The sequence below is a fragment of the Salvia splendens genome, chromosome 10 (assembly GCF_004379255.2).
Source record: "Salvia splendens isolate huo1 chromosome 10, SspV2, whole genome shotgun sequence".
In the NCBI taxonomy this organism is placed as follows: domain Eukaryota; kingdom Viridiplantae; phylum Streptophyta; class Magnoliopsida; order Lamiales; family Lamiaceae; genus Salvia; species Salvia splendens.
Window position 1 is genome coordinate 4038255 of NC_056041.1, and position 27954 is coordinate 4066208.

General features: G+C 41.7%; 3 protein-coding genes across 7 annotated transcripts; 2 read left to right on the top strand and 1 right to left on the bottom strand.

Moving 5' to 3' along the window:
• Positions 1 to 2253: 2253 nt before the first annotated feature.
• LOC121750763 (pentatricopeptide repeat-containing protein At1g31920-like) lies at positions 2254 to 4061 on the top strand. Its single transcript, XM_042145367.1, has one exon. The coding sequence runs from the start codon at positions 2254 to 2256 to the stop codon at positions 2998 to 3000; it is 747 nt and encodes a 248-aa protein (XP_042001301.1). The 3' UTR covers positions 3001 to 4061.
• An 8944-nt stretch (positions 4062 to 13005) lies between these two features.
• Positions 13006 to 22748, top strand: LOC121751603 (bZIP transcription factor 16-like). Of its 5 annotated transcripts, none has more exons than XM_042146377.1 (14): positions 13017 to 13119; positions 13270 to 13364; positions 19242 to 19367; positions 19452 to 19505; positions 19592 to 19666; positions 19837 to 19926; positions 20026 to 20085; positions 20193 to 20362; positions 20602 to 20656; positions 20966 to 21002; positions 21089 to 21372; positions 21778 to 21855; positions 21941 to 22066; positions 22334 to 22748. In XM_042146377.1, the coding sequence occupies exons 3-14, from the start codon at positions 19293 to 19295 to the stop codon at positions 22415 to 22417; spliced, it is 1188 nt and encodes a 395-aa protein (XP_042002311.1). In that variant the 5' UTR covers positions 13017 to 13119; positions 13270 to 13364; positions 19242 to 19292; the 3' UTR covers positions 22418 to 22748. The 5 variants fall into 5 exon arrangements, with proteins under 5 accessions (XP_042002314.1, XP_042002311.1, XP_042002315.1 ...); XM_042146379.1 differs by having other exon boundaries at positions 13097 to 13119; positions 13275 to 13364; XM_042146380.1 differs by lacking the exon at positions 13270 to 13364 and having other exon boundaries at positions 13006 to 13119.
• Positions 22749 to 23170: 422 nt separating this feature from the next.
• LOC121752035 (auxin response factor 9-like) lies at positions 23171 to 27549 on the bottom strand. Its single transcript, XM_042146908.1, has 14 exons — positions 27155 to 27549; positions 26926 to 27044; positions 26621 to 26716; positions 26434 to 26490; positions 26139 to 26291; positions 25943 to 26027; positions 25656 to 25746; positions 25395 to 25559; positions 25181 to 25294; positions 25017 to 25089; positions 24778 to 24931; positions 24109 to 24686; positions 23801 to 23988; positions 23171 to 23711 (listed from the first exon to the last, which is right to left on the bottom strand). The coding sequence occupies exons 1-14, from the start codon at positions 27204 to 27206 to the stop codon at positions 23576 to 23578; spliced, it is 2061 nt and encodes a 686-aa protein (XP_042002842.1). The 5' UTR covers positions 27207 to 27549; the 3' UTR covers positions 23171 to 23575.
• Positions 27550 to 27954: the final 405 nt, after the last annotated feature.

Genomic DNA, 27954 nt, shown 5'->3' on the forward strand with positions numbered 1-27954 from the left:
CGTGCTTATTATTATATCACCGATTATGTAAAAGCGTGGACAAAACTCGTCGAATTTGACTCACGACTTTTCATAATGCGTTTATTTTGTTATCAAAATACACCATTACTTAAGTTGTGAGACTAATCCTACAATAATAAATTTAATTATGTTATATGCCGAATAAATATATAAAGTTTAATTACATCATGATTACACCTTATTAATAGCCGGTAAACACCGACTTCTAAACTTTATTAGTTACCGTCATCATGATTAGTCATACCAATTATAAAGTTATTGGCTGACCCATTAAAAAGACAAAAAAAATAGTCTAATGTGTATAATTCGTAAATCCACATACATTTGTGCATGATTATTAAAATTTTCATTTGTGTATAAATGGTATCCTTCCGATCATATGTAAAATTTTCAGTTTGCCGCACCCAATATTAATAGTATTATTAAAAATAAAAATTACTAATATTATCTTAATTGAGGTATAATCGACTTTAATAACGAGCGATATACATATATTAGACTATTAGTATATGAAAAAACGCAAATTAAGCAATCAAATATGACATAATGCTGACCAATTATGTGCGTATGGACAAGCATATCGCTAATCTTTGTAATTGTAAATTAATGCCAAAATTCTTGTACTATTAACATGTATTTATATCATAAAAGCATCTGAAAAATGCGGGAAAAAGTAAGCAAAGATTCCAAGATAACTTAATTGCTTATTTTAAGACGTAATCCAATCAACCAAGTGATCATAGTTGGTTGTCAAATTGTCCTTTAGATACCAAAACCCATATTTAATAATAATTGAGCCATAAATACCCAACTACTATCATTTGAAAATAATATTCAACCCTCTAGCCGATATAAACAACCAACTAGTCCACATCTATTTGCTACTAATAGTAATAATTCCATTATACATAGAAATGTTAAGTTAAATATCCAATGTAAACATTTGATATCATTATTCTAATTTAATGTTGTGTTTTTATTGAAAAAAATTAAACAATTCGGAAGAATCTATACTGTTTACTAGTATGTGGCAAATTCAAATCCAATTGGACCGACGATTTGGTTTTGATTTCGGTTGGTCAAGAAAAATCAAATCGAATGAATTTTCTTCACAAAAAGTAGCTGGTTTAAATTAATATGTTTCGAATATTTAATACCGAATTAATTTTGGTTTGTTTAAAAAAACCAAACCTATTAGTTAGCTTCAAGCTCTATGCATTTTATTTTCATGACTCCATTTTAACAATATGGACCATAACTACAAGCCCAATTCAAAAATACTAATGGCCCAATTGACTACCAAGTTTTTTTTGGTTCAAAATTTTTAAATTTCCAAATCAATGGAGCAATCTTAAATTGACCTGGTAAACTTTCAAATTTATGGAATAAAGTGCAAAAAAAAAAATCATTAACATTTATTGGATTCCCATATAGCATCCGGGCGTTAAATTCAATTTTTGTAGTTGTCATAGTGCGACGGATATGTCCTAATGTTTAGGGATGTGGTTCGCTTTCGTTCTTCGTCTGCATTTATTACGATCATCGCAATGTCTCTATCTTTCTGGGTGCGATGATATTCAGTACCACGAGTTCCGCTATCAGGATCGTTGAACTATTAATTCAGATATAAGACATTTTAATTTTGAACCGTGACTATATAGTACATAAATTTCTCACTATGAATTTGCAGTATAAAAAACACTATTTGTGGCTTTAAACCTAGCCATGTGATTGACCACGAGCAGTGTAAAGAAATACTTGTGGAGCCCACAGTCATGCAATAACATTATCTTATCCACTAATATCTTCCAACCAAATGACATGTAAATTTTTCTGGCTGAAATTCCCATTCCAAATTCTTGGATCACGTTCAATTCAACAAACACAAATTCCACTACATTTCCATTTAATCAAACTCATAAAAAAATCCCAAAAAGTTGCAAGCGATGACATGATTGCATCAGATGTTTAACCGAGAGCATGGTGGTGGCATAAGTGCTCAATCAGCCTCATGAATTCTTGACACAACACCAAACATATCCAAAAATCCCAGAAACCGATCACCACTCCACTCAAAAGGAGCACGAATGCATCTCCCTGATCAAGAAATGCAAGACTTTGGATGAATTCAAGCAGATCCATGGCCATGTCTTCAAGCTTGGGCTCCTCTGGAGCAGCTCATTCTGCGCCAGCAATCTCATCTCAACCTGTGCTCTGTCACGGTGGGGAAGCATGGACTACGCCTGCTCGATTTTCGATCAACTCGACGATCCATGCTCATTCGATTTCAACACCATCATCAGAGGCCACACCATGGAGATGAGCTCAGAACAGGCATTGCTTTCATATCTTGACATGCTCGAGTTAGGCGTGGAGCCGGACAACTTCACGTACCCGCCTCTGCTTAAGGCGTGCGCGTCTCTATCAGCGGCTGGTGAAGGAATGCAGATCCATGGACATGTTTTTAAGCATGGATTGGTGGGAGATGTGTTTGTGCACAATAGTTTGATCAATATGTATGGAAAGTGTGGACTTTTGAGGGATTCTTGCACGGTTTTCGATCAGATGGAGGTGAAGACTGTGGCTTCTTGGAGTGCTGTCATTGCTGCTCATGCTAGTTTAGGCATGTGGGGTGAGTGTTTGAGGCTGTTTTTTAGTATGATTCGCGATGGCGGGTGGAGGCCGGAGGAGAGTGTTTTGGTCAGTGTGTTGTCTGCTTGCACTCATTTGGGGAGACTGGATTTGGGAAGGTGCATTCATGGCTATTTGGTTAGGAATTTGAGTGGTTTGAATGCTGCAGTTGAGACTGCTGTGGTGGATATGTACATTAGATGTGGGAGTTTGGAGAAAGGGATGTCTCTGTTTCAAGAAATTGTTGATAAGAATCATAAGTCATATAGTGTGGCTATATCAGGGTTGGCGAGTCACGGGCGTAGTGTGGAGGCTTTGGTGGTTTTCGAGGAGATGATTAAGGTGTGATTGAGGCCGGACGATGTGGTGCTCGTCCACTATTGTGACCGGCGAGAGGCTCGCGGACGACCCCCCGTCCGTCGTATATCCCGCTCGTCCGTCAGCTCGCCCGCCGTGTCGTCCGCTATTGCGGGCACGGTTTTTTGATTTTTTTTTAAAAACTCAATATATACGGTTCGTTTCGATTCTTTTTCATTCGCACCACTTGTATTAACGAGCTTCTCTTCTTCAACTACATTTCTCGACATCCCGAAATGGCTAGTGGTAGTGGTAGTGGTGGTGCGAGTGACAGTGGTAGTGGTGTGGGCGGTGGTGGTTGGGATAGTGAAGCATCGCGGCAAATCCGCGAACAGATACGGGCGTATACGTCCGTTGAGATAAACCGCATGATGAGGGCGGTCTCGCAGCAGCAGCAGCCGGCGATACCTCGCCCCATCCAACATCGAGCTGTAGTACCCCGGGACCACGTCGCTGCACACCAACGGTTGTTTGGGAACTATTTCAGCGAGCAGCAGCGGTTTGGGGACAACTTCTTCCGGCGGCGTTTTAGGATGCACCGAGATCTATTTATGCGTATCGTGAACGCTTTAGAGCATCGGTACAAGTACTTCCGGTTCATGAGGGATGCGAGTGGTAGACCCGGACACACGCCTATAGATTGCATGCATTGGGAGTGGAAGAACTGCCCTACCGCCTGGAAGGGTCACTACACGACCGGCTTCAAAGGCAAGAATCCGACGATGATCCTCGAAGCCGTAGCTGACTACCGGCTTTGGATTTGGCATGCATATTTTGGGGTAGCCGGAGGGAACAACGACGTCAACGTCCTCCAGTCGTCGCCCCTTTTCAATGAGCAGTGTCAGGGCGTTGGTCCGACCATCAGTTTTGTCGCCAACGATAACTAGTATCATATGGGCTACTATTTGACGGATGGGATATTCCGTAGGTGGCCGGCCTTTATGAATACTATCTAGTTGTAACTTAATTTTGGAACTTCATTACTTTACATTTGAACTTTGTAAGAATGTTTTGATTCAAATGTTTGACATACTGCCATGTGATTATATTTATGTTCCCAAGGTGCACTCATCACTTTATCGCTGCCATTTCACGCCAATATTTAATGGAAATTTATGAAGTGATTTTAAGAAAACAGTTATTTAGGGATAATGTAGCTGACCACTCTCTATAGAGTTATTGTTAATTATGGGTAATTATAGGTTTTATGCAAAATATTTTACCTCTGTTTCAATTTAATACAAAAAGTATTAAGTTTACATATTTCATACAAAAAATTATGTTAGTGTTTTAAATTAATACATTCCGTTAAATATTTTAAACACTGCTAGTTAATTTATAATGTATCCAACTTATCATCATAATAAAAGAATAATTAGAGATTTAATACAATTATCACTCTAAAAAAATAACAGACAATATCAATTCTTCCAGTAATTGATCGTGGTTTAAAAAAAATTATGTTTCTCAATATACTCTATTTTTATTATATTCTTTATAGAACACAGTATAAAATAAGTATATATTTCATATTTACAAAATGACTAATATGAGCTTCAAAAGTCAATAATTAATTTTTACAAAAAAATTCAATATCTTTTTAGTTGTATTCTCCATTGTTACATGAGAAAACTTCGACAATAAAATGCAATTCGCTAATTTGATGATGAAGAGTGGTGATTTTTTTTCTATGTGTTTTTCATTTTTGTGAGTAATAAAAATAACTGTGTTTGAAATAATTAATGGAAAGTTTTAATTTAAAACTTTTTGTACAAATTTCAAACATTAATAAAACTTTTTGTATGTATGATGTAATTGGAAGTAACGGTGTTAGTAGGGACTTAACGGAATGTATTATTTTGGTACATTAACGTAACTTTTTATATGAAATATATAAACTTAATACTTTCTGTACTAAATTAAAACAAAGGTAAAATATTTTGTATGAAACATGTAATTATCCCGTTAATTATAGTATTGTAAGTTTAGATTGTGATGGAGTACGTACTAAACAAGCCCAACAGCAGTAAAGCCCAAGACAGAGTATCAGTTCGGCGTGACTAAAGAGTATCAGTCCGGCGTGACTAAAGAGTTCAGTTCGGCACAACCAAAGAGTTCGGCCCCAGCCTACAGCTCGGTGAAAGCCAACTCATCAAGCTCTGCTCTCAGGTCGGCATCAAGCTCTACTCTCAGATCGGCAAAAGCTGCTCGGCAATAATTCAGCAGTTCGGTCTCAGTATTCGACCGAACTAGGAGATAGTGGACTTATGCAAGATTTCCACCTCCACTACACCGACGATCTATTTAGTGGTGTCAAGCAGTCATTAACTCATGCAGGATAGTGGACCCATGCAAAGTCGCCACGATCTCCACGACATCCACTACCTAATAAATGCTGCATGCCACGATCTTGGTTCACTGTATAAATAGAACCTAGGTCAGATAGATAACTTCTTCTGTAAAATTCTAAAAAGCTCTCTAGAGAGAATATCATAAAGCAGGCCAGTGTTGTAAGCTGTAATTCGCAGATCAAGCAATACAAACCTGCCCCCATTTCTCCCCGTGGACGTAGATTTACATCAGTAAATCGAACCACGTAAAATCCCTGTGTTGATCTTCATTTATTTCCTGCATTTACAAACATCAAAAATTCGCCGATTCATCACTGGCGCCGTCTGTGGGAAACAGAGAACAAAATTTGTGATAAAGCGAATTTTTGACCCTTTTCCACCCCAAAAAATGCATACCAGATCACATAACACTCATAATACCGTTCGTGATAACCGTGAGGAAGCTAGTCCAGCTCGCAGGTCTGAAAAACGGCCTCGGGAGACATCTACCTCCGGTTCTCACGAAGAAGGAGCAAGCCACTCCAGGAGTCATCGCACCGAGTCTTCCCAGCAGCCCAATTTAAATGAAGCTGTCAAGCTGTTCTTGGCCGAGAAGCAGGAGGAGTTCTTAACCTTCCTGCAGAAGAGCCAACAGCCGGAGAAGACAACGGCGGATTCTCCCTCCTCATCCAGACATGAAAGTCACTACCGCAGTAGTGACGTGTCTTCCAGGAGAAAGAATCCTCAACCTCAACATGCTCCTGCTCCTCCTCGGTACCGGAACCACAGGAGAACTCCATCTCCTCCGTACCGAAGAGATGTCGGGTTCGCCATGTACGGAGCATTAAAGACTCCGTTCTCGGGCGACATCACCCGAACTCCCCTACCACAGAACTACCGAACTCCGTCGATGACTTACGACGGGCTCGTGGATCCTCACGATTTCTTGGGGCGCTATCAATATAACATGGCGAACCAGGGTCTCAACGAGGTCCACATGTGCAAGCTGTTTCCCGAGCTGCTCATCGGGAACGCAAGAAGGTGGTTCGATAGCCTCCCCCAGGGCAGCATCAGATCTTACCGAGATCTAATGGATGCCTTCCACAGGAGGTTCTTTCAGAAAGCGGAAGCCCGAATCACTTCGGCTCAGCTGCTTTCCATTCGTCAAGGTCGCGACGAAAAAATCAGCGACTTTATGACAAGATTCCACAAGGAATGCCTGCAAGTAGACGATCTCAACGATCTGCTTGTCATCTCGGCATTCCAAAATGGAATCTTGCCCGGAGCTCTCTACAGGAAGCTCGTTGAGTGCGGTCCGCAGACAGCTCAGGAAATGTGGGACATTGCGGACCAGTACTCCCGGGCCGATGAGGCAGACCGTCGCAAACGGTCGTTAGACAGCTCATCGTCCCGAGGAGACAGAAGGAAGCCCGATCATAGCGATCAGGGGCATCCTCGCCGGACTCCATTTGAAAGAATTCAAAGGGCTCCGGTGCAAGACAGATTGGGACCTCGTCTCAATCCCGAGAAGCCGCCCGCTCAGTTCGTACCGCTGAACAAGCCGAGAGCGGAAATTTTCGAACTGCACTCTGACCTGTTCGAAAAGCCAAAGCGGATGACGAAATCAGCCGCGCGCCGACCACAGGATAACTACTGCTCCTACCATCAAGACCACGGTCACGATACTGAGGAGTGCAGAAACTTGGCTGCAGGTATCGATGTTCTTGTGAAGGCAGGGACATTGAAAAAATACCGAAGTAAGCAGCCAAAGAAGAATAAAAAGCAGAGTGGTGCGAACTGCGCTCCTCAGGATCCGAAAAGGCAGCCGGATCCCGAAGACGATGACGAGCCGCAATATGATGGAGTAATCCAGACTATTGACGCGCTCCCTGCCGGGAAGACCAAGTCGTCCCTAAAGTCAGAACGCAGAGGCTCCAATCGAGAGGAGCCAACGCATAAAAGGCTGAAGCAGGACGAAGTGATTACGTTCTCGGCTGCTGATCCCGTCCCGGCCATCTCTCCTCACCAAGACGCCATTGTCATCCAAGCCGGAGTGGCAAACAAACTGATCCACAGGGTGTTTGTGGATACAGGAGCGTCGGTTAGCATTCTTTTTAAAGAGTGCTTCGACAAACTAGAAGTGGACCCAGCTCGGCTCAGTCCGGCTCCGCTTCCCCTGAAGAGCTTCACCCAGGAGGACACCCGCCCTGAAGGTATTATCAGCCTTCCGATCACGGTGGGGAAAGCGCCTACTAGCTCCAGTACGATGATTGAGTTTTTCGTGGTGAAAGCTCGGTCCCCGTACAACGTCATCCTGGGAAGAGACTGGCTCAACACAGTTCGGGCCGTTTGCTCCACCTATCACCTCACCATCAAGATCCCTACTAAAGGAGGGATAGCGGTCATCCGAGGTGATCAAAAGAGAGCAAAAGAATGTCTGCAGATTGCGCTTAAAAGTGCCGAGCAATCAGTTCGGCACCATCAAGCATAGCAATCACAGCAACCGGAGTCGGAGGCAAGCGAGATGACCGAAGTCACTTCAGAGCCGAACTCAATGACCGTTCAGTTATACGAAGATGATCCATCCAGAACGGTCAACGTCGGCTTCGCAGGAACGCCTCTACTCCGGGAAAAGACCATTCAGCTCCTCAAGGAGTACAAAGATGTCTTTGCATGGTCTCCGTTGGACATGACCGGAGTGCCCCCCGAGGTAATCATTCATCGGTTAAATATTGATCCTTCAATCCGGCCAGTAAAACAGAAGCAAAGACTCTTTGCGGCAGAAAGAAGCCAAGTCATCCATGACGAAGTCCGCCAATTACTAAAAGCGGATGTACTATTCGAGGTGAAATATCCTTCTTGGGTGGCCAATCCTGTGATGATCAAGAAAAAAGGAGGAGGATGGCGGATGTGCATAGATTTTACCGATCTAAACAAGCACTGTCCAAAAGATTGCTATCCCCTTCCGAATATAGATAAAAAAGTAGAAGCTTTGATCGGCTTCGAAATTTTCTGTTTTCTTGATTTATACAAAGGATATCACCAAGTGTTGATGGATGAGAGTGACGCTCCGAAAACAGCTTTCATTACCGATTTCGGCATTTTCGCTTATAAAAAGATGCCATTCGGTTTAAAGAATGCCGGAGCCACTTATCAAAGGATGGTAGACAAGCTTTTTCGGCACCTAATCGGGAAACAGGTTGAAGTGTATGTCGACGACATAGTTGTCAAAAGCAAAAGCACTTCGGAGTACGAAGACAACCTCAAATCCACTCTCAACGTGCTCCGAAAAGCCAACCTCAAACTCAACCCCCAAAAATGTACCTTTTTGGTAGATTCGGGAAAGTTTCTGGGTTGTTGGGTTTCAAAGGACGGACTCAAGGCAAATCCCTCAAAAGTTCAAGTCGTTCAGCACATGGCAATGCCGAAGTCCATACATGACGTGCAAAGGCTAACCGGATGTCTAGCCGCACTGAATCGATTCCTTTCCCAAGCAGCCGAAAAGCAACTGCCATTCTTCAAGGTGTTGAAAAAGGCACCAAAGTTCGAGTGGGGAGCCGAGCAGAAAAAGGCCTTTGACGAGCTCAAAAGTTATCTAGCCGAGCTTCCTATTCTCTCTACTCCAACCGAAGCCGAAGTAATATTCTTATACTTAGCGGCATCAGATCAAACCATCAGCGCGGTGCTTGTACGAGAAGAAGGCCTAAAGCAGCTTCCCATCTACTTTACAAGCCGAGCATTAAGAGGTCCAGAAACAAGGTATCAACCTCTGGAAAAAATTGCTCTGGCGTTAGTAAATGCAGCAAGGAGACTGCGGCCATACTTCTATGCTCACAAGGTATGCGTCTTAACCGATCTGCCTCTTCGGCAAGTTTTGACCAAGCCAGAAGCATCAGGCAGAATCGCCAAATGGGCCATAGAGCTGGGAGAACACTCAATCGAGTACCTACCTCGGAAAGCCATCAAGGGACAAGCCTTGGCAGATTTTCTTACAGAGGCCAAGTTCGATCAAGCAATCCCTGTCATTGCCGAACAGAAAAAGTCTGCCAATACCGAACTAGCACAGCCCTTGAAATCCGAAGTAGAGCCGCCAGACTGCTGGAGCGGATTCGTAGATGGAGCTTCAAACAAGATGGGAAGTGGAGCTGGTATTTTACTCGTCGCTCCCGACGGACACGAGGTAACCTACTCACTTCGGTTCCTATTCCCCACTACTAATAATGAAGCCGAGTACGAAGCCCTCCTTGCCGGACTCCAGTTAGCGCAAAGTCTGCTCGTCAAATCTCTCAAAGTCCATTGTGATTCACAAGTCATAGTAAATCACATGTTGAGTACAAGTGAAGCTCGTGACGAGAGAATGAAGAAGTATTTGGACAAAGCGCAAAGCATCAGCCGAAGTTTCTCCTATTTTCGGATAATCCGCGTTCCCAGAGCGGAAAATAGCCGAGCAGATACCTTAAGTAAGTTGGCCTCAGATCCGAGCTCAAAGGCGGAAGAATTAATGCATCGAAGCATTGATGAAGCCGAGGTGCATTCAGTATCCAGCTCGCCGAACTGGATGACGCCGATCTTGCAGTATCTGGATCAAGGACAATTGCCCGAGGATAAGACAGAAGCTCGGAAGATCACGTGCCGAGCATTTCGGTACGAACTTCATGAAGGAGTCCTCTTTAGAAAGTCTTACCTCCAGCCGTTATTGCGGTGCGTAGGACCAGAAGAGACGGACTACATCCTCAGAGAAGTTCATGAAGGATCGTGCGGCAGCCACATCGGAGCTAGAGCTTTAGCTAAAAAAGTTCTAAGATGGGGATATTATTGGCCAACCTTGGTACAAGAAGCAGTGCAGCTCGTCAAGACCTGCCCGAAGTGCCAAATCCATGCAAATATCCCAAGGATGCCGCAAACCGATCTATCCACTATGCAGAGCCCTTGGCCTTTCATGCAATGGGGCATAGACATAGTGGGACCACTTCCTCAAGCTCCTCGGCAAATGAAATTCCTAATCGTTGCCGTGGACTACTTTACGAAGTGGGTGGAAGCTGAACCATTAGCTACGATAACGAGTTCGAAGGCATTGGATTTCGTCTGGAAGAACATAGTGTGCCGATTTGGCATACCCCACATCCTCATCTCGGATAACGGGACTCAGTTCACCGACAAGACGTTCAAGAATTGGTGCCAAGAGCTGAATATTCAACAGCGGTTCACTTCGGTTTCTCATCCACAAGCAAACGGACAAACGGAGGTAACAAATCGTATCCTGGTGAAAGGGTTAAAAGCTCGGTTAGAACAAGCCAAAGGACAATGGGTAGAAAATCTCCCTCAAGTCCTATGGTCCTACCGAACTACACCCACAACCTCCAACGGTGAAACTCCGTACAGTCTGGTATACGGCACTGAAGCCGTGATTCCGGTGGAGATCGGCGTACCCAGTCCCCGAACTCTAAATTTCTCCTCAGAAATGAATGACGACGGACTGAGAGCCGAGCTAGATCTTGCCGAAGAAAGAAGAGAATTGGCATGCATAAAAGCAGCCAAGTACAAGGAGCAAGTAGCCCGGTATTACAACCAAAGGGTGAAGAAGCTGCAATTTCAAGTGGGAGATCTCGTCCTGAGGAACAACGAAGTAAGCCGAGCAGAAAAGCTGGGCAAGCTCGAACCCACATGGGAAGGTCCGTATCGGGTATCAGAAGTCCTCGGCAAAGGGTCTTACAAATTGGCTCACATGTCAGGAGAACAGGTACCCCGAACATGGCACATTTCCAACCTCAAAAAGTTCCATTTGTAAGAGACAGTCCGGTCAGTCAGTCTTGAGTCCTGTTTGCTCAATGTGCTTTTTTTGGTTTGCTTAGTCTTTATTTGTCTCTGTGCGTTTTGTCTGTATGTTTTGTCTGTCTCTGTGCGTGTCGTCTCTTACAAATGTTACTGAGGCATCTTGTTCTTCGAAGGCTGATCCCCTTCTTAGAACATATACAAGCTAAACGATTGTGAGTCAAAGCTTCTACAGAAGATACAAGACTACAATTCAGCTTAAACAAGCAGTTCGTCCGAAACGAGCTGCAACAAGCCAACGATTGTAAGTCAAAGCTTCTACAGAAGATACAAGACCACAATTCAGCTTAAACAAGCAGTTCGTCTGAAACGAGCTGCAACAAGCCCACGATTGTGCGTCAAAGCTTCTAAAGAGGATACAAGACCACAATTCAGCTTAAACAAGCACTTCGTCTGAAACGAACTGCAACAAAAGTCCAATTCTCGCGATAAAACTTGCCTGAATTAGGACTAGGGAAAGTCCGATCCACGCGATAAAACTCGCCGAATTAGGACAAGGGAAAGTCCGATCCCCAAATTAGGACAAGGGAAAGTCCGATCCCCAAATTAGGACAACGGAAAGTTCGATCCGAGCGATAAAACTCGCCAAATTAGGACACAAACCAAGTCCGGTCAAAGAAGAGTTCACTTCATGAGACCGTGGACAAACATCAACTTACCCCATACTTTTATCCAGAATGCCGAAGTGATTCACTTCTCTTTTCGGGGGGGGGGGTAGTGATGGAGTACGTACTAAACAAGCCCAACAGCAGTAAAGCCCAAGACAGAGTATCAGTTCGGCGTGACTAAAGAGTATCAGTCCGGCGTGACTAAAGAGTTCAGTTCGGCACAACCAAAGAGTTCGGCCCCAGCCTACAGCTCGGTGAAAGCCAACTCATCAAGCTCTGCTCTCAGGTCGGCATCAAGCTCTACTCTCAGATCGGCAAAAGCTGCTCGGCAATAATTCAGCAGTTCGGTCTCAGTATTCGACCGAACTAGGAGATAGTGGACTTATGCAAGATTTCCACCTCCACTACACCGACGATCTATTTAGTGGTGTCAAGCAGTCATTAACTCATGCAGGATAGTGGACCCATGCAAAGTCGCCACGATCTCCACGACATCCACTACCTAATAAATGCTGCATGCCACGATCTTGGTTCACTGTATAAATAGAACCTAGGTCAGATAGATAACTTCTTCTGTAAAATTCTAAAAAGCTCTCTAGAGAGAATATCATAAAGCAGGCCAGTGTTGTAAGCTGTAATTCGCAGATCAAGCAATACAAACCTGCCCCCATTTCTCCCCGTGGACGTAGATTTACATCAGTAAATCGAACCACGTAAAATCCCTGTGTTGATCTTCATTTATTTCCTGCATTTACAAACATCAAAAATTCGCCGATTCATCAGATTGAAATGACAAGCAATTTTTTAAAGATTTAGTAAGATGTCAAGTGTCTTGATTGAGAAAACATGACTCACGTATCTTTTGTTATAACTTATAAAACTATCATTTATAAGAAAAAAATCTATCAGGACAGGAAATCAAATTTGAGCAAAACTAAAATTTAGGATGATTGACCCGAAAAATCATAGTAAACGAGGAATCTTAGTTAAGATGTTTCTTCTATATTCAATAGATTAAAATTCAAATCAGAGAAATGATTTGATCATTTAATAAAATATTAATGATTTCAATAATGATTAATATACTGTACAAATTTATAATACGTACATACAATAATTTATTCTTAAACGAAGAAAATCACAGCCAGCCCAAAGATACGCTCTCGTAAATGGGCCATCCGAGTTGGATTCTAATCCATATGGAGCAACCCGGGAACAGACTTCATCTCAGCCGTTAAACAGTCCACGATTCAGATCCAATCATCAACCCTTAAATCCACGGTGGACACCACATCGGCGCACTCTCTTTCTCTCTGCAAATCATCGGGACAACGACACAGGTCAGCAATGTCGACGATCTCAATTTTCCCTCTCTTGATTCCCCCAATTCCGAATTTCGAAAAATTGCTGAATTTTAGCTTGTTATCTGGTGCCCCCTTCCCCTTTGTAAGTGACACGTTTGTTTAATTGCAAAGTTGTTTGAATTCCAGCTTAGAGTTAGATAAGGAGCGGGAGTCAAGCCGTTGTGAAGCTGAGTTGACTCACTGGTCTTATTCACCGTGTTTGACCTCCTTGTCTATTAGCGGTATAATTATTTTGGAATTATTGAAAGCTTGAATCATTGTTTTTGACAAGCTCTATAATTATTTGTGTTGGATTCAATCGCTGCTATCTTTCGGCTATAATCTCCTTCGCTTTTTTTCTTTTTTCCGATGATCTTCTGGTGTTTGCTGATGTGATTTCAGCTCAATCTTAGCTCAAAACACCACAACGACAACCAAAATCAACACCGATTCAACATAACACGAGAAATCAACACAAGTAATGGGGGAAACGAAAATGATGGATTGATTAAAACGAACAATACAAGCTACGGAAAGTGAAATGACGAAAGGAACAACTGAACGAGAGGAAATGCTTCGGATCTACGATCCTTGGCCCAACGAACAATCACACAATTGACGTGCATGAAAAGATGGTGGCCCCATCCTTTTATACTCCCTCATCTCACGCATGCCACCTCACTCTAAACCACCTCACCCGTACCACCTTGCCAGCTCATCAATTCGGATGTCACATTCTCCTTATTCAATTCCTTCAACTCATTTATTATGCACTTAGGCGTCCTACTCTTACGTCGCATGTACGCATCGACCCCTCCACGATCGTGCATGCAACATTACCCTCTCCTTAAGGTTCCTTGTCCTCAAGGAACCAAGGAAAACGTTCTTTAATCACGTCGGCAAACTCCCATGAAGCATCGGCCGGAGATTGTCCCACCCAATGAATCAGCCATTGGGTAACAGCTTGGTTACGTCGTTTGATCATCTTCCGCTCGAGTATTGCCTGAGGAATGGCATCATTAATATGGGATATAACAGGAAGATCTGGTACTGGACCGTTAGGAGGTGATGCGGCCTTCAGTAAGGACACATGGAAGACATCATGTATCGCAGCAGTAGTAGGCAATCTCAGTTTATACGCCACTTTTCCAATCCGGTCTTGAATCTGATATGGCCCATAGTATTTAGGCTCAAACTTTTGATGGTGTCCTCGTATGGATTTCTGCCTGTAAGCCTGCAGCCTTAACCATACCCAATCTCCAATAGAATATTCTTTATCCTCCCTGTGCTTATCGGCTTGCTTCCTCATCCTTGCTGCAGATTTCTCCAAGTTTTGCTTCAAGATTTGAATCATTTCCTCTCTATCCCTCAATGCAATGTCCACTGCCTCAACTTGAGAATCTCCTGGTAGATAAGGGACATGAAGAGGAGGAGCATACCCATACAATGCCTCAAAGGGTGTCATCTTAATACTGGTATGAAATGAAGTATTATACCAATACTCTGCAAGGCCTAGCCAATGTGCCCACGAATGAGGTTTCTCCCCTACCGAGCACCTTAGATAGCTCTGCAAACAACGGTTCACCACCTCTGATTGCCCATCGGTTTCAGGGTGATAGGCTGTAGAATATAACAGCTCCACACCTAGCAATCCAAAGAATTCCTTCCAGAAAACCCCCACAAAGATAGCTCCGCGATCACTGACTATTTTAACTGGCATACCATGTAATTTGAAGACAGAGTTCAAGAATACATCAGCTACTTGTTTGGCTGTGAAAGGGTGAGACAACGCCATGAAATGAGCATATTTGCTCAACCTATCCACCACCACCATTATAGCATTTCTTCCTTGAGAATTTGGAAGAGCCTCAATGAAGTCCATAGTTAAATCAGTGAACAAGGCAGTAGGTACTGGAAGTGGTTGCAATAGTCCAGCTTTTGCGGAGTTACCCGGTTTATATCTTTGACACACCACACAAACTCTAACAAACTCCCTCACTTCCTTCAACAACTTAGGCCAATACAACAAGGCTGAGATCCTTTTATAAGTCACCAACACTCCAGAATGTCCAGCCAAGGCAGAATTGTGAAAAAGAGATAGAATCTGAGCCTTTAAATGCAAATCATTACCCACTACAAGCTTACCATACCTCCTTAGCTCTTCCTTATGCCAGCTGAATTTTGGATGAGAGTCACGGTTCTTCTTTTTGTCTGCAATAATCTGTTGGATCTGTGAATCCTTAGCCCAAGATGCCTTAATCTTAGTAATAAGCTCAATAGGAATAATATAAGATGTAAGGGCATAAACCATAGTTTCTGGTACTCTGGAAAGTGCGTCAGCAGCAGAGTTTTCAACCCCTTTCTTGTACCGAATTTCATAGTCAAAATGCATAAGCTTGGCCATCCAAGCTTGTTGTGTTGGAGTAGTGAGTTTCTGCTCCAACAAATACTTCAAACTTTGATGATCCGTCATTATAATAAACTTTCTGCATTGCAAATAGTGATACCACTTTTTTACTGCCATTAAAATGGCCAGCAGCTCCTTTTCATAGACTGATAAGGCTTGGTATCTCACTGATAAGGCCTTGCTGATAAAGGCTACGGGATGTTTCTCTTGCATCAAGACAGCCCCTATTCCAACTCCAGAAGCATCAGTTTCTACTACAAAGTCTTTGGTGAAGTCAGGCAGGGCTAATACAGGAGCTGAAACCATGGCCAATTTCAGCTGCTCGAAAGCTTTTTGAGCTTCTTCCGTCCAACAAAACGTGGTTTTCTTGGTCATTTCCACTAGTGGTCGAGCTATTACACCATATCCTGACACAAATCTTCGATAATACCCCGTTAATCCCAAGAAACTCCGGATATGCTTAATAGTCTTTGGTTGAGGCCATTCTCTGACTGCTTCAGTTTTGCTGCTGTCAGTTGCTACGCCCTCCTTTGATATAACATGGCCCAAATACTCCACTTTTCTGCAGCCAAATGCACACTTGGACCTCTTGGCCAATAAGTTTTGTTGCTTCATCAGACCCAACACCACAGACAAATGTTTCTCATGATCTTCCTTGTTGCTGCTGTAGATGAGTATATCATCAAAAAATACCAGTACAAACTTCCTTAGATGGGCTCTAAACACCGTATTCATAAGGTTTTGAAATGTGGCTGGTGCATTTGTGAGGCCGAAAGGCATCACTAAAAACTCATAGTGCCCGGCATGAGTTTTAAATGCTGTTTTAAACACATCTTCAGGAGCCATTCTTACCTGCCAGTAACCCGATCTCAGATCGATCTTAGAAAACCATTTAGCTCTTCCTAGTTCATCAAGCAATTCCTCAATTACCGGAATAGGGTATTTATCCTTGATTGTAATAGCATTGAGTGATCGGTAGTCAACACACATCCTCCACGAAGAGTCTTTCTTCTTCACCAAGACTATAGGACTAGCAAATGGACTCTGACTTTCCCTGATCACTCCCGATTCTAGCATTTCTTTAATCATGTTTTCAATCACATCTTTCTGTTGAGCTGCATATTTGTAGGGTCTAATATTCACTGCTTCGGCCCCTTCTTTCAATACAATCTTATGATCCTGAGCTCTCAATGGAGGCAATCCTCTTGGCTCTTCAAACATATCAACATAAGTTGTCAGTATAGCATCCAATTCTGGCCAAATTTCTTCCTCATGCATTCCATAGCAACTTCCAAACTCTCCTTCCGCAGTAGGCATCAACAAACTCATCTTATGCTCATGATCATCTGTATCATTTTGCTTACACACATGCAACTGATGCAGCTGCTCACTCTTAACAGGCCAATCCTCTCCTAGCAACTTAACCTCTTCCCCATTCAACAGAAACACCATACTGAGCTTACTAAAGTCCCATTTAATTTCTCCCAAGGTAGATAACCATTGGCCACCCAAAATAAGATCGTAAGTTTCCAGCTGAATTACATAAACTTCAGTGGTGAATTTGAAACTCTGCATTTCCCACTGGAAGGTGCTACTCTTTTGAGTACACTGCAGCAATTGCCCATTTGCTACTTCCACGGCTCTAGGTGGAACCTGCACAAATTGGCCCTTAATTTTTCCAGCCACTCGACTACTAAGGAAGTTGTGAGTACTCCCCGTATCAATCAGTATTTTGAGCACCTTTTTCTGACATAATCCTTTCATTCTCATAATTTGAGGACCCTCTCTTCCCCATACTGCGTGTAGAGATAACTGCAGATTAAGTTCATCTTCAGATTCTTCCTCTACCTGCTCCCCTTCCTCATCTTCTTTCACTTCGGTCTCGTCCCCCAGCATTTGCATAACATAAGAGCGTCGCTTAGTGCAATGGTGATTCGGTGTGAACCTCTCCTTACACCAGAAACACTCATTTCTTGCCCTCTTCTCATCCATTTCCTCGGGTGTAAGGTTATGGTGGTTTCTAGCTCCGCCAGCTCTGCCATTATCCCGACCGCCACCCGCATTAACATTTCCACTAGGCTTGTAATTAGTAGATGTTACCACCAATGGTTTGGATTGAGAATAGTAGCTGCTTGCACCCTGCCCTACGTTATGATTTGCTTTCGACTTTCCTCCTAGAGCTCTCACCGTCAGCTCCTGTAATTTAGCCAACGAATAAGCCTCAGCCAAACACTTTGGTCTGAACATTCTCACCGGCATTTGGAGTTCATCAACCAGCCCAGATAAGAAGAAACTAAGTGCCTGATCCTCTCTAATTCCCGTTCGCGGGTAGATCTCATCAAACTGATCCATGTATAATTGCAGAGTACCCTTCTGCTTCAAATTCCTAAGATCTGCTAGTGGATCTTCGTAAGCATGCGCGCCAAATCTCGCTCCCAACGCTGCAATATAGCAATTCCAATCGGCATAAGCCGCTTCACCTTGCAAGCTTGCAAAACCCCGATGCCATTGTAAGGCTTTCCCTTCGAAGTGGATCGCCGCCACTCTTACTCGATCCTTGAACGGCACCTTTGCCACCTCAAAGAAAAATTCAGATCGCATAACCCAGCCTTCAAATCCCTCTCCATCGAACTTAGGAAACTCATATCGAGTTGATCTTCCCAGATCCTCTCTCACATCATTCAGGTCTACCGCGATTTCCTTCTTCTTCCCACTACCTTCACCTACTTCCGAATTCTGCATGTACTGTTGATTTTGCAGGCTGATGGTTGCAATAGCTTTCATAATACCCTCCAATTTCCCTTCAATTTTCCCTTCCTGCTTCTTCGCAAACTGCTCAATCATCTCACCCATTCTCCTCTCCATCGCCTCCATCAACATCTTCCTCTCCGACTCGGCACCGCGCGTCGCCGAACTCATGTCCGGAGATCGAGAGCTCTGGATACCACTTGATGTGATTTCAGCTCAATCTTAGCTCAAAACACCACAACGACAACCAAAATCAACACCGATTCAACATAACACGAGAAATCAACACAAGTAATGGGGGAAACGAAAATGATGGATTGATTAAAACGAACAATACAAGCTACGGAAAGTGAAATGACGAAAGGAACAACTGAACGAGAGGAAATGCTTCGGATCTACGATCCTTGGCCCAACGAACAATCACACAATTGACGTGCATGAAAAGATGGTGGCCCCATCCTTTTATACTCCCTCATCTCACGCATGCCACCTCACTCTAAACCACCTCACCCGTACCACCTTGCCAGCTCATCAATTCGGATGTCACATTCTCCTTATTCAATTCCTTCAACTCATTTATTATGCACTTAGGCGTCCTACTCTTACGTCGCATGTACGCATCGACCCCTCCACGATCGTGCATGCAACATTTGCTTAGTTCTAATTTTCCTCGGATAATTGAGAATTTTTAACTATTCATTAACTTAGTTGGATTTAGTTATGGCAATTTAGTTTAAGAGTGCGATCAGAATGAGGCTAAAGGCATTGGCTGGTGAATGCTTTTTTTCTTATAAAACGTTTGAGTGACTAATCTTAGACGGACTGCATGTGCTTCAATGTCTTGTTAGAGCCATGTGCAAAAGACATTGGCTTTGTGCATCTGACTCTGTGTCTATCAGAATTAGAATTTTGTTTGATTTTTTTCTAGTTTGTTAATAATTTTTGTATGACATTTTTGTGGCAGAATGATTGGAAGTGGATACTAGCAAATTTAGAAGTAAGTTTAATTTGAATCATGAGTGGCAGTGATGTGGATAAAACTCCCAAAGAGGGGAAAGAACCAAAGGAGCCAAAAACCCCTTCTGCACAGGTTGGGCATGAACCTTTGGGTCGGAATGTACAGTTTTGTTCGTGTTTTTGTAAATTAAAATGTAGGTCTTTTTGGAATTTTCAGGAACAGGCATCTTCTGCATCTGGTGCAGTTCCGGCAGATTGGTCTGGGTTTCAGGTTAACATCTTTTGAGAGATACTCATATGGTCTTTCCATTGTTGATATTGACATAGTAACTTGTTTTGGGTTGTTGTTTTCTGCAGACATATTCTCCTATGCCTCCACATGGATTCTTAGCATCGAGTCCACAGGCCCACCCCTACATGTGGGGAGTTCAGGTATGAAACGTTTGCAATTTGGAAAATCTGATAGTCTTTCTTTGCCAAGAATTATCTGTGTTAAGCACTCCTCTCTTGTTATATAGAACGACTTTGCTTAGCTTTTATTGCTGTTCAATTCTTGATCCTTTTAAACATGGTTTGTTGCATGTTTACTCTGGTCTTTGCAGCAATTCATTCCACCATATGGCACTCCACCACATCCATATGTCGCCATGTATCCCCCTGGGGGCATATACGGCCATCCAACTATGGCTCCGGTATTTCCTTACTGGCGTCCTTTTCTTTTTTCTTCCAGTTGCATGATTCATGCTGTCTAGAGATACTCATAACCCTTCATTTTCATTTGAACATTTTAGGGATCTTATCCTTTTAGTCCTTTTGCCATGCCCTCTCCTAATGGTATTGTTGAAGCCCCAGTGAGTCATCTCATTTCTTCTTCTTCTGCTCTGCTCTCTCTCTCTCTCTAAGTTATCCCCAGTTATCCAATAACCTAATCAGAAATGTTTTCCAAATGTATATATAGTGCAATGTTCCAGGAAACATGGAGGTAGATGGAAAGTCATCTGAGGGAAAGGGGAAACTACCCATCAAAAGATCCAAGGGAAGTTTGGGCAGTTTAAATATGATTACAGGGAAGAATGATGAACCTGGCAAAGCATCAGGTGCCACAGCAAATGGTGCGCACCCTAAAAGGTAGACTCTTTAGTTCTCACAAACATTTCTTTCATATGGTAGACATATTTATTCTTTATTCTCTTGTTTTTTGCTTATTTTGCCTCGATGTTCTTTTAATTGGTTGTCTTTCTCATTCTCATGTTCTAACTTTTAATCAGCGATATTTCTTCTCTCATACATTTTTATGGCATAAGATTATTGGTGCCTTTATTATGCATCTTTGTCATCTCTATGCATTCTGCTGTTCAAATGTGCAGTGCTGGGACTGCAAGTGAAGGTTCTAGTGAAGGAAGTGATGAAAATTCTCAAAATGTAAGTTTTATTGTAACTGTCGTCACTAGTGTCATGCAATGATTAGGGAATGTGTGCTATTTGTTTAGGGGGAAGATACCCAAAAAAAAATGCTGGAAGACTAGAACTGATTTTTGTTTGAACTCTGTCTGCCTTTGCCTGTCATGTCGTCCTTGATATATTTTTAGCTAAAACATATGGCGTGTTGAAATGTGTCTTCTATTGTTGGATAACCCATCCTAAAATTCTCTTCGTTGCAAGTTTTGATCAGATCACTCTTATTTTACATCCTGTTAATCAGTTAATTAAATTTTTGGATACATATTACAGGAATCTCAAGAGAAGTCTAGTGGAAGGCCTGATTCCGGTGTGTTTTGAAGGAGTTCTACGATTCTTTTCTGCAAACTCAATTTCACTAAGATCTTTCTTAACCCTTGTGTTATTTTGCAACAGCTGAACCACCTCAGAGTGGTGGTGCACCTAATAATTCTCAAAATGGTACATCTCATGCAATGGCAAATCAAGCTGTGGCTATGGTGCCAATGCCAGCACCAGCAGTGGGAGCTGTTAGTGGTGTTCCAGGCCCCACTACCAACTTAAATATTGGAATGGATTACTGGGGTGCTGGTCAGTCATCTGCTATGCCCGCAATGCGAGGAAAGGTCCCTGCTACTCCGGCAGCTGGAGGAATTGTCGCTACAGGCTCACCAGACATGCAATCACAACTTTGGATTCAGGTTTCCCTTTCTTTATATTTTTTGTTTAATACTGTCTTCTTGTTGAAATGGAATTACATGGGTCAGTTTAAATAGATACTACAAGTTTAAACTCATAAAAGAAGATGCACCTTTGTTTTCTTTTTCTTTAGGGATTTTTTCAGCCAGATATGGCTTTGTTCATGCATAGTGGCAACTTGTGATTTGTGACACTGCAGTTTCATAGTTGTCACACGGTGTGAAGGATATTTCTAAATGTGTTACATATTTAATTTAATCTCTTTAACTTTGCTCAGTCGTCTAAACTCTAAACTTATTAGTTACGTATTTTTCTTTGGAAAAATGAGGTTTTGCATCAGTGTGGTCGCTCTTTTTAATTTAATATTTTCCAAAAATTTTGACTATCTATATTTACTGAGAGTTCAGGATGAAAGGGAGCTAAAAAAACAGAGAAGAAAGCAGTCAAATCGGGAATCTGCTCGTAGATCTAGATTGCGCAAGCAGGTCACTCCCAGTTCCGTCACTTTATATGGTATTGATTAATGATTCAAGTATTTAATGCTGTTTATGGTTTATTCCCATTGAATAGGCAGAATGCGATGAACTGGCCCAGTGTGCTGAGGCTTTAAATGAGGAAAATGCAACGCTTAAGGCTGAAGTGTCACGTATGAAGAGCAAGAATGAGCAACTTGCTGCTCAGAATGCATCTTTAAAGGTATTTCCCAGTTTTAAATCAATAATTCATTGAATGTTTTGTTCATGGGTTCATGCTATCATATCTTTTTGGCACTTATTAAGCTTATAACTGGCAAAATGCTATTAGCTATTGGTTTCTCTTTCCATAGTATGACAAAGTACTATTTCCATTGAGAAAAGTGTGCTCGTGTGGGAAGGGGATCGAGAGTATAGAAGTATTGTTCTACATGTGTGTGCTTTTCCAAAGATTTTATCTTCTGATGGAGTTGGTACATTGATTTAACAGGAGAGACTTGGCGAAGTTAGTGGCGGGGATGATCCTAGGTGCAGTAGGGACGAGCAACGGGCAAGCAACAACGATACCCAGTAGTGTCTGGCCCCAATTTTATTGGTGGTGTTGCTGAATTAGCTTGATCTAACTTTCCATGACAGGGAAGCTGATATTTACGTAGTGTGTAGCTAATATTCGTCAATGCTGACCGTTTTTGTTTGGATGCCATCTGTCATTCTCGCCTTGGCCAGTGTTTTGTGGCCAGGGAAGACAGGTGGTGCGTAGAGCAGAGCTCGTATATATGCTTTACCCCAATTCTGTGAAAGGGGTGTATTCTTATTAAATCTTATGTTGCTCACAAATGATTGGATGGGAAAAGGCTAATTTGGAGAATAATCCTAGTATTATTGCATATTGATTCTTCTTTTCATTTGCATTTCTTACATCTTATGTAAGTTGTAACGCTTTATATGTAGTGTCAAATCGTCTATTTATTCATCATGCATACGTGGATATGAGATTTCCTATCATACATAAAAAATCTTGTTGATTTCTTGAAATGCGATGATTTTAAGCCAAATGCAACTCAGTGGTAAGAAAGGTTGTTGCTGTGCCAAAAAGCAGTGGCCGTAGTTGATAATGGATGACGGATGAAAAACGAAAGTAAATCTCAATCCCGAATGATTGGAGGTAGAGCTGCCGCACTGTGAGGTCCATGGTTGTTCCAAATGCTGAATTTAAGGAAGTATTCTGACTTTTATATGCTAGTGGTGGAATTAATGCTGAATTTAAGGAAGTATTCTGACTTTTATATGCCTTAAGAATGGATTTTAATTTAAGAAAACAGCAGAATAAAAAGCATTAATCAGTCTTATAAATGACACTAACTGAGAAAAAAAGAAGATTCAGTTTTAGCAGATGCCAAACACATACTAGTATTTACAGAGTAGGGTGCGAATGCCTTTCTCCACATCCAAATTCACCACAAACACACACTACTACTATTCACAGGTTCTACTTATACTCCATCAATTAGTTGCCACTCAGTCTCGTCGTACCTAAAATGAGCCGAAAGATTCACTACGGCATTTCAACTAGCTTCTGCCATCCCGAAGTTAGCATCCTTGTTGATTTAAACAACAAGAAACCTGCTCCAGCAACCAAACAAGTTTTCCTTTACTTGAGGTAGTCCGCATCCAGAATCTATGATTGAAGAAATTCAAGCGGGAGTCACAAGGAGTGGTAGGGGAGTTGATCTTAATCTCCAATATTTTCTAAGCTGAAGCCAGTTCCTTCACATTCTGTTGCGGATAGAGGGAGCTTGTTTGCTTTCATTTTCTTGACATCCTGGCTAGAGCAGATGAAAATTCTCCTGACCATGCTGCAGAATTCTCTGCAGAAAGATGATGATATATCAATTATATGAACTAGAGCAGTTTATGAAACGTATTCTCAATATAACAAGGGGAATGGCAAACTTACGGCCACGGATCATCGCCCACAAGCATCATGTCACCTTCATCATCTGTAAACACAATTTCCCATTTATTTCGTGACTGCAGCTCCCCCTTAATCTCAAACATTTCTTCCAACTCAGTTATAAGATTATCGTATCCATTCAAAGTTGTCAAATCTACTGCTCGACCAACAGCAACCCCTTGCATTTGCACCTTCTCAAAGGATTTTCATGTCAAATACACAAATAAGATGCAAGTAATTTTTCAAGGCAAGTAACACGTAAATGCTAAGAAAGAACATTCAATTTCAGTTTACAATCATCTTTTGTATACCTTGGTACGGCTTCTGGAGGAGTTACTCTGTCTACTCTGAACCTCCTTTGTTGGTACTTGCAACTGATCTTGCCATAAGTCTCTAAACTCCTTTGAACCACTAGATTTTTGTTCTGAATCAGCTGACGATAGTGCACTTGGGATGTGTAGTTCACTATTATCCTTTGGTATATCGCCTAATCTTGAAGGAGCTATTGATGGCCTCTTCAAATCAAACCCAAACAACCTGCATGATGCCAAAGCATCTGGTTTCCTCACATCAGTACATCCAGTGGTAAGGGAACTAAACTGTCTTCCTGAGTTTGGAGCTGAATGGTTTGAAATAACCGACCAAACTGAAGCACTTTTACTCTCTTCAGTTTCTTCAGCGTGCACGTGAACGGGAGGTTTCCACCCTCCATCCATATGAGTGGTTGATGCACCATCATTGCGGTGTTTCATAGGTGTGACGCCAGCATCTGTTTGTTTAGTATGCGAATTAGTGATGTAGCTACTTCTTTGTCCTTCAAAACTGTGATTTATTTGATGGCCATCATGAGCCAGGTTCCATGTAGGTGATGCGGTTGAAGTTATAGTTTCTACAACATTACAATAACAAATAAAGTAGTAAGACATTGTACAAATATAGAAAGCAAACAGAATATCAAAATTTAGCGGAAAGCAACCAACCAGGAACAGCGATTTCAATATGTGGCCGAAGCCTTTTATTCTTCATGGTAGGTGGCTGGACTAGACTTGGAGGTATTGATGCAACAAATGGCTCTATCTCCCATGGAGAAACTCTTTCTGGCCTTGGGATGGATGCAGGTTCATCCCATTGAACCTGCGAACAAAAGAGAAAATGTGTAAAGGTCTTCAGCAATAAACAGCAGAATACGGGATATCAGAATATGCACAAAGTCCCAAACCTTCAATGTTCTCCATTTTGAATCATTCCAGTGAGGCGACATATCTTCAACCCCAACAATTGTTCCTGAGAACCTGATAGAACAAAGAAATAAGAACTTTTAGCAACTCAATTAAGGTGCCACTGTACCAACTATGCAGTTAACGTCTATATATGTTGACCAACCTTCTCTCAGGAGAATCATCTCCCTCAAAACGCATCTTGAATCTCATGCCGACTCCAAAGTCATGATTAATGGCTTCTAGATATTTGTTCAGTCCAACGATGAACTGACTAGTCCTAAAATTCGAAGACACAAAAAAAAGTCAAGAGAAGAGCAGAATTGAAAAATGACATCGTAAAAAGCAAGGTTGCAACTTAAAAGGAGTTTGTTTCGAACCTTGGCTTGTAATAAACAACAAAGATGGTCTGAGTCATGACAGCATGCGATGCTGTAGCAAGCACTCCCAGGTGCATGCTTTGGCTCGATATCACTGAAGATGGTATGGAAATCTGTTGGCGAGCATGGTGTCTGACCCCAACGCGCAATTCCCCAGTCTCTCCCCTAGAAAAACGAAGGTAGATACATGAACTCAACTCAGAGAACACGAATCCTCATGATGAAGTGGTGTTCACTCGATATATCAACATTTATAAGTACCTTAGAAATACAAAAGAGTCACCAGCGACTATACGCTTAGAAGTGACAAATGTACTCCATCCTGTAGTTAGCAAATGCCTCCTAGGTTGACCTGTTCGTTTAAAGTGAAATATATATATATCAATTTCCTACAACATAAATTAAATAACACTAATATTACGCCTGAGTAGGTACTTTTTGCATGCCTACTAAAAGGCCCAGGTGAATAAATTTCTTTATAAAGTCTCAAAACAACATTTTTTACTCCTAGAGCAAGCAATAACCAGAAGGCAAAAAAAGTAAATCACCTCTAAATATATGCTTGAATTGCCATTCATTTCCATGTAGATCCTTGGCAATCAATTCCTGTGTTGGAGTCTGCTGGCTCATATCCTGATAGGAGAACATTAGAACAATCAGTGTCAACAAATATAGAAAATTATCACTGGATATCTATGAATACATGTATATATATGCATGTATACATCATAGAGGAAACATTACCAATGGGGGAAGGCACTCATTTGCGTGTTTACGAAGGACAGAAAATCCACCATGCGTGCTGGTATCAGAAGCAGTCAAAACTTTGCAGAACGAATGAACTGCAGGTCTAGGAGGCTCATCAATAGGACTATCCGGACTTCTTGGCTCGCTTTGCTACAAATAGTTTTACCCGGTTACATTTTAATGTTGCTACACAAAAGGATGCCAGCTTGATTTTTGAGCTGGGGGCTATGAAAGAAGAAACAATATGGCACTTTTCACAAAAACAAGAGAGCAAAGGAAAATCAGTACTTACATCTGATTCTGGCATCAAAGTAATTTGTGCATAAACTTCATCGGTGTCTTTTTCAGCCTACATAGTTATACAAAAAAAAAACTGTGAATCGCTTACCACTGAATAATTGAATCAGTAACAGCAGGTTCTTAGCTTCTCATTCAAAAAAACTGATACTAATAATTGGAAGCTAGAAAGAGGCAATTACCAGTAACTGAATGTTGAAAACTCGGCAAAGAATCTTCGGAGGCAAATTGAACATCGGTATCCTTTGATTCAATTCCTGATTTGTAGATGCCTCCAACTAACACATCCCAAAAACAGCATAACTTTCACATATCAGATAAAATCCAACAGAAATTCCAGATATGGCAATAAAATGAAATTCCATAATTATTCAACTTCTAGGCATAACCCACTCAAAGATCTGAACATTTTGTACCCCCTTCCCTCAATTTCAAGAAGAATAAAAAACAAAATTAAAAACAATTGCATTTTCAAGCATTAACAGACCTGCTCCATGTGACCTTGAGGGAAATAGTAAACTCTTTCTCCAGACTTAGGAACATCCACCAAAGGCCCTGCACAACCCCTCCATAGCTCCTCATACAACGCATCCTTAACAGAAACCCCTGAAAATTCACCAAAAAAATAAAAAAAATAAAAATTTAAATTAAATTCACAAAATAACATGAAAAACAAATAAATTCAGAAGAAATGAAAGGTCATCCTAAAAATTTACCTTCAGCTGAAAAACCATGCTGCTGCTGAGAAACTGAGCCCCAATTAGCCATAACTGAGACAACACGAGCACGTTTCCTCTTTTCGAATAAAAATTAGCTAGAAATCCCCAATCAAACACTCTCACACAGATAGACGTACAATACAAAATGCATCAAGCTAAATAATAAACTTAATTACAGCGAAATCGTATTTGCGAACACAAAACCCTGGAAAATCTCAGCAGAGGACCAAGTTTTGATAAGAAAGCTGAAATAGTTTCTACTTTGGTAGAGAAGATGGGGATAGCGAGAGCAACGGCGTCACGGATTCCGAAGAAACAGCTTAATTAGCTGCTTTCTCTCTCTAGAGTATAGAGAGGTGGGTGTTGTAAATTAATGTGGTGTTGGGTTTGCTAGAACGTGGGTTTGATTGTCTCCTTTTTCACTGCAGCACGCAGAGTGCGTGTGGTTGCGAAACTAACCGTGGTTAAACCCTTAACCAGAGTCGGACGGCTGCGATGACGCCACCTTTTGGCGCAAAAATTGGTGGAACGTCAATTTTTCAATACTTATCTCATTTTGTACTTCTGTCGTTGCCAATGCCAACATTACCATATTTTGTCTCGTGTTTCTTTATTATTACTATATTTATTTAGAGTGATGCTAAAAGGCTATAATGTGGCCGACCATAAAGAGTTAATTTAGTCTATTTACATATATAAAAAAATTAGAATTACCGATATAAACTTATATGTGTGTGAATGCACTTGTGAGTTGATACTTATCTTTGAATTTCATTACGTAAAACACATTAATATCA

What these genes read in the sequence shown, in the direction of transcription:
- LOC121751603 (XM_042146380.1), top strand. Translation starts at nt 19,293, where the DNA reads ATGAGTGGCAGTGATGTGGATAAAACTCCCAAAGAGGGGAAAGAACCA. An exon ending in CAAAAACCCCTTCTGCACAG is followed by an intron (nt 19,368 to 19,451) that starts GTTGGGCATGAA and finishes TGGAATTTTCAG; the next exon opens with GAACAGGCATCTTCTGCATC. An exon ending in CAGATTGGTCTGGGTTTCAG is followed by an intron (nt 19,506 to 19,591) that starts GTTAACATCTTT and finishes TGTTTTCTGCAG; the next exon opens with ACATATTCTCCTATGCCTCC.
- LOC121752035 (XM_042146908.1), bottom strand. Translation starts at nt 27,206, where the DNA reads ATGGCTAATTGGGGCTCAGTTTCTCAGCAGCAGCATGGTTTTTCAGCT. An exon ending in CTTTGATGCCAGAATCAGAT is followed by an intron (nt 26,292 to 26,433) that starts GTAAGTACTGAT and finishes AACTATTTGTAG; the next exon opens with CAAAGCGAGCCAAGAAGTCC. An exon ending in ATGAGTGCCTTCCCCCATTG is followed by an intron (nt 26,028 to 26,138) that starts GTAATGTTTCCT and finishes TTCTCCTATCAG; the next exon opens with GATATGAGCCAGCAGACTCC.
- LOC121750763 (XM_042145367.1), top strand. Translation starts at nt 2,254, where the DNA reads ATGGACTACGCCTGCTCGATTTTCGATCAACTCGACGATCCATGCTCA.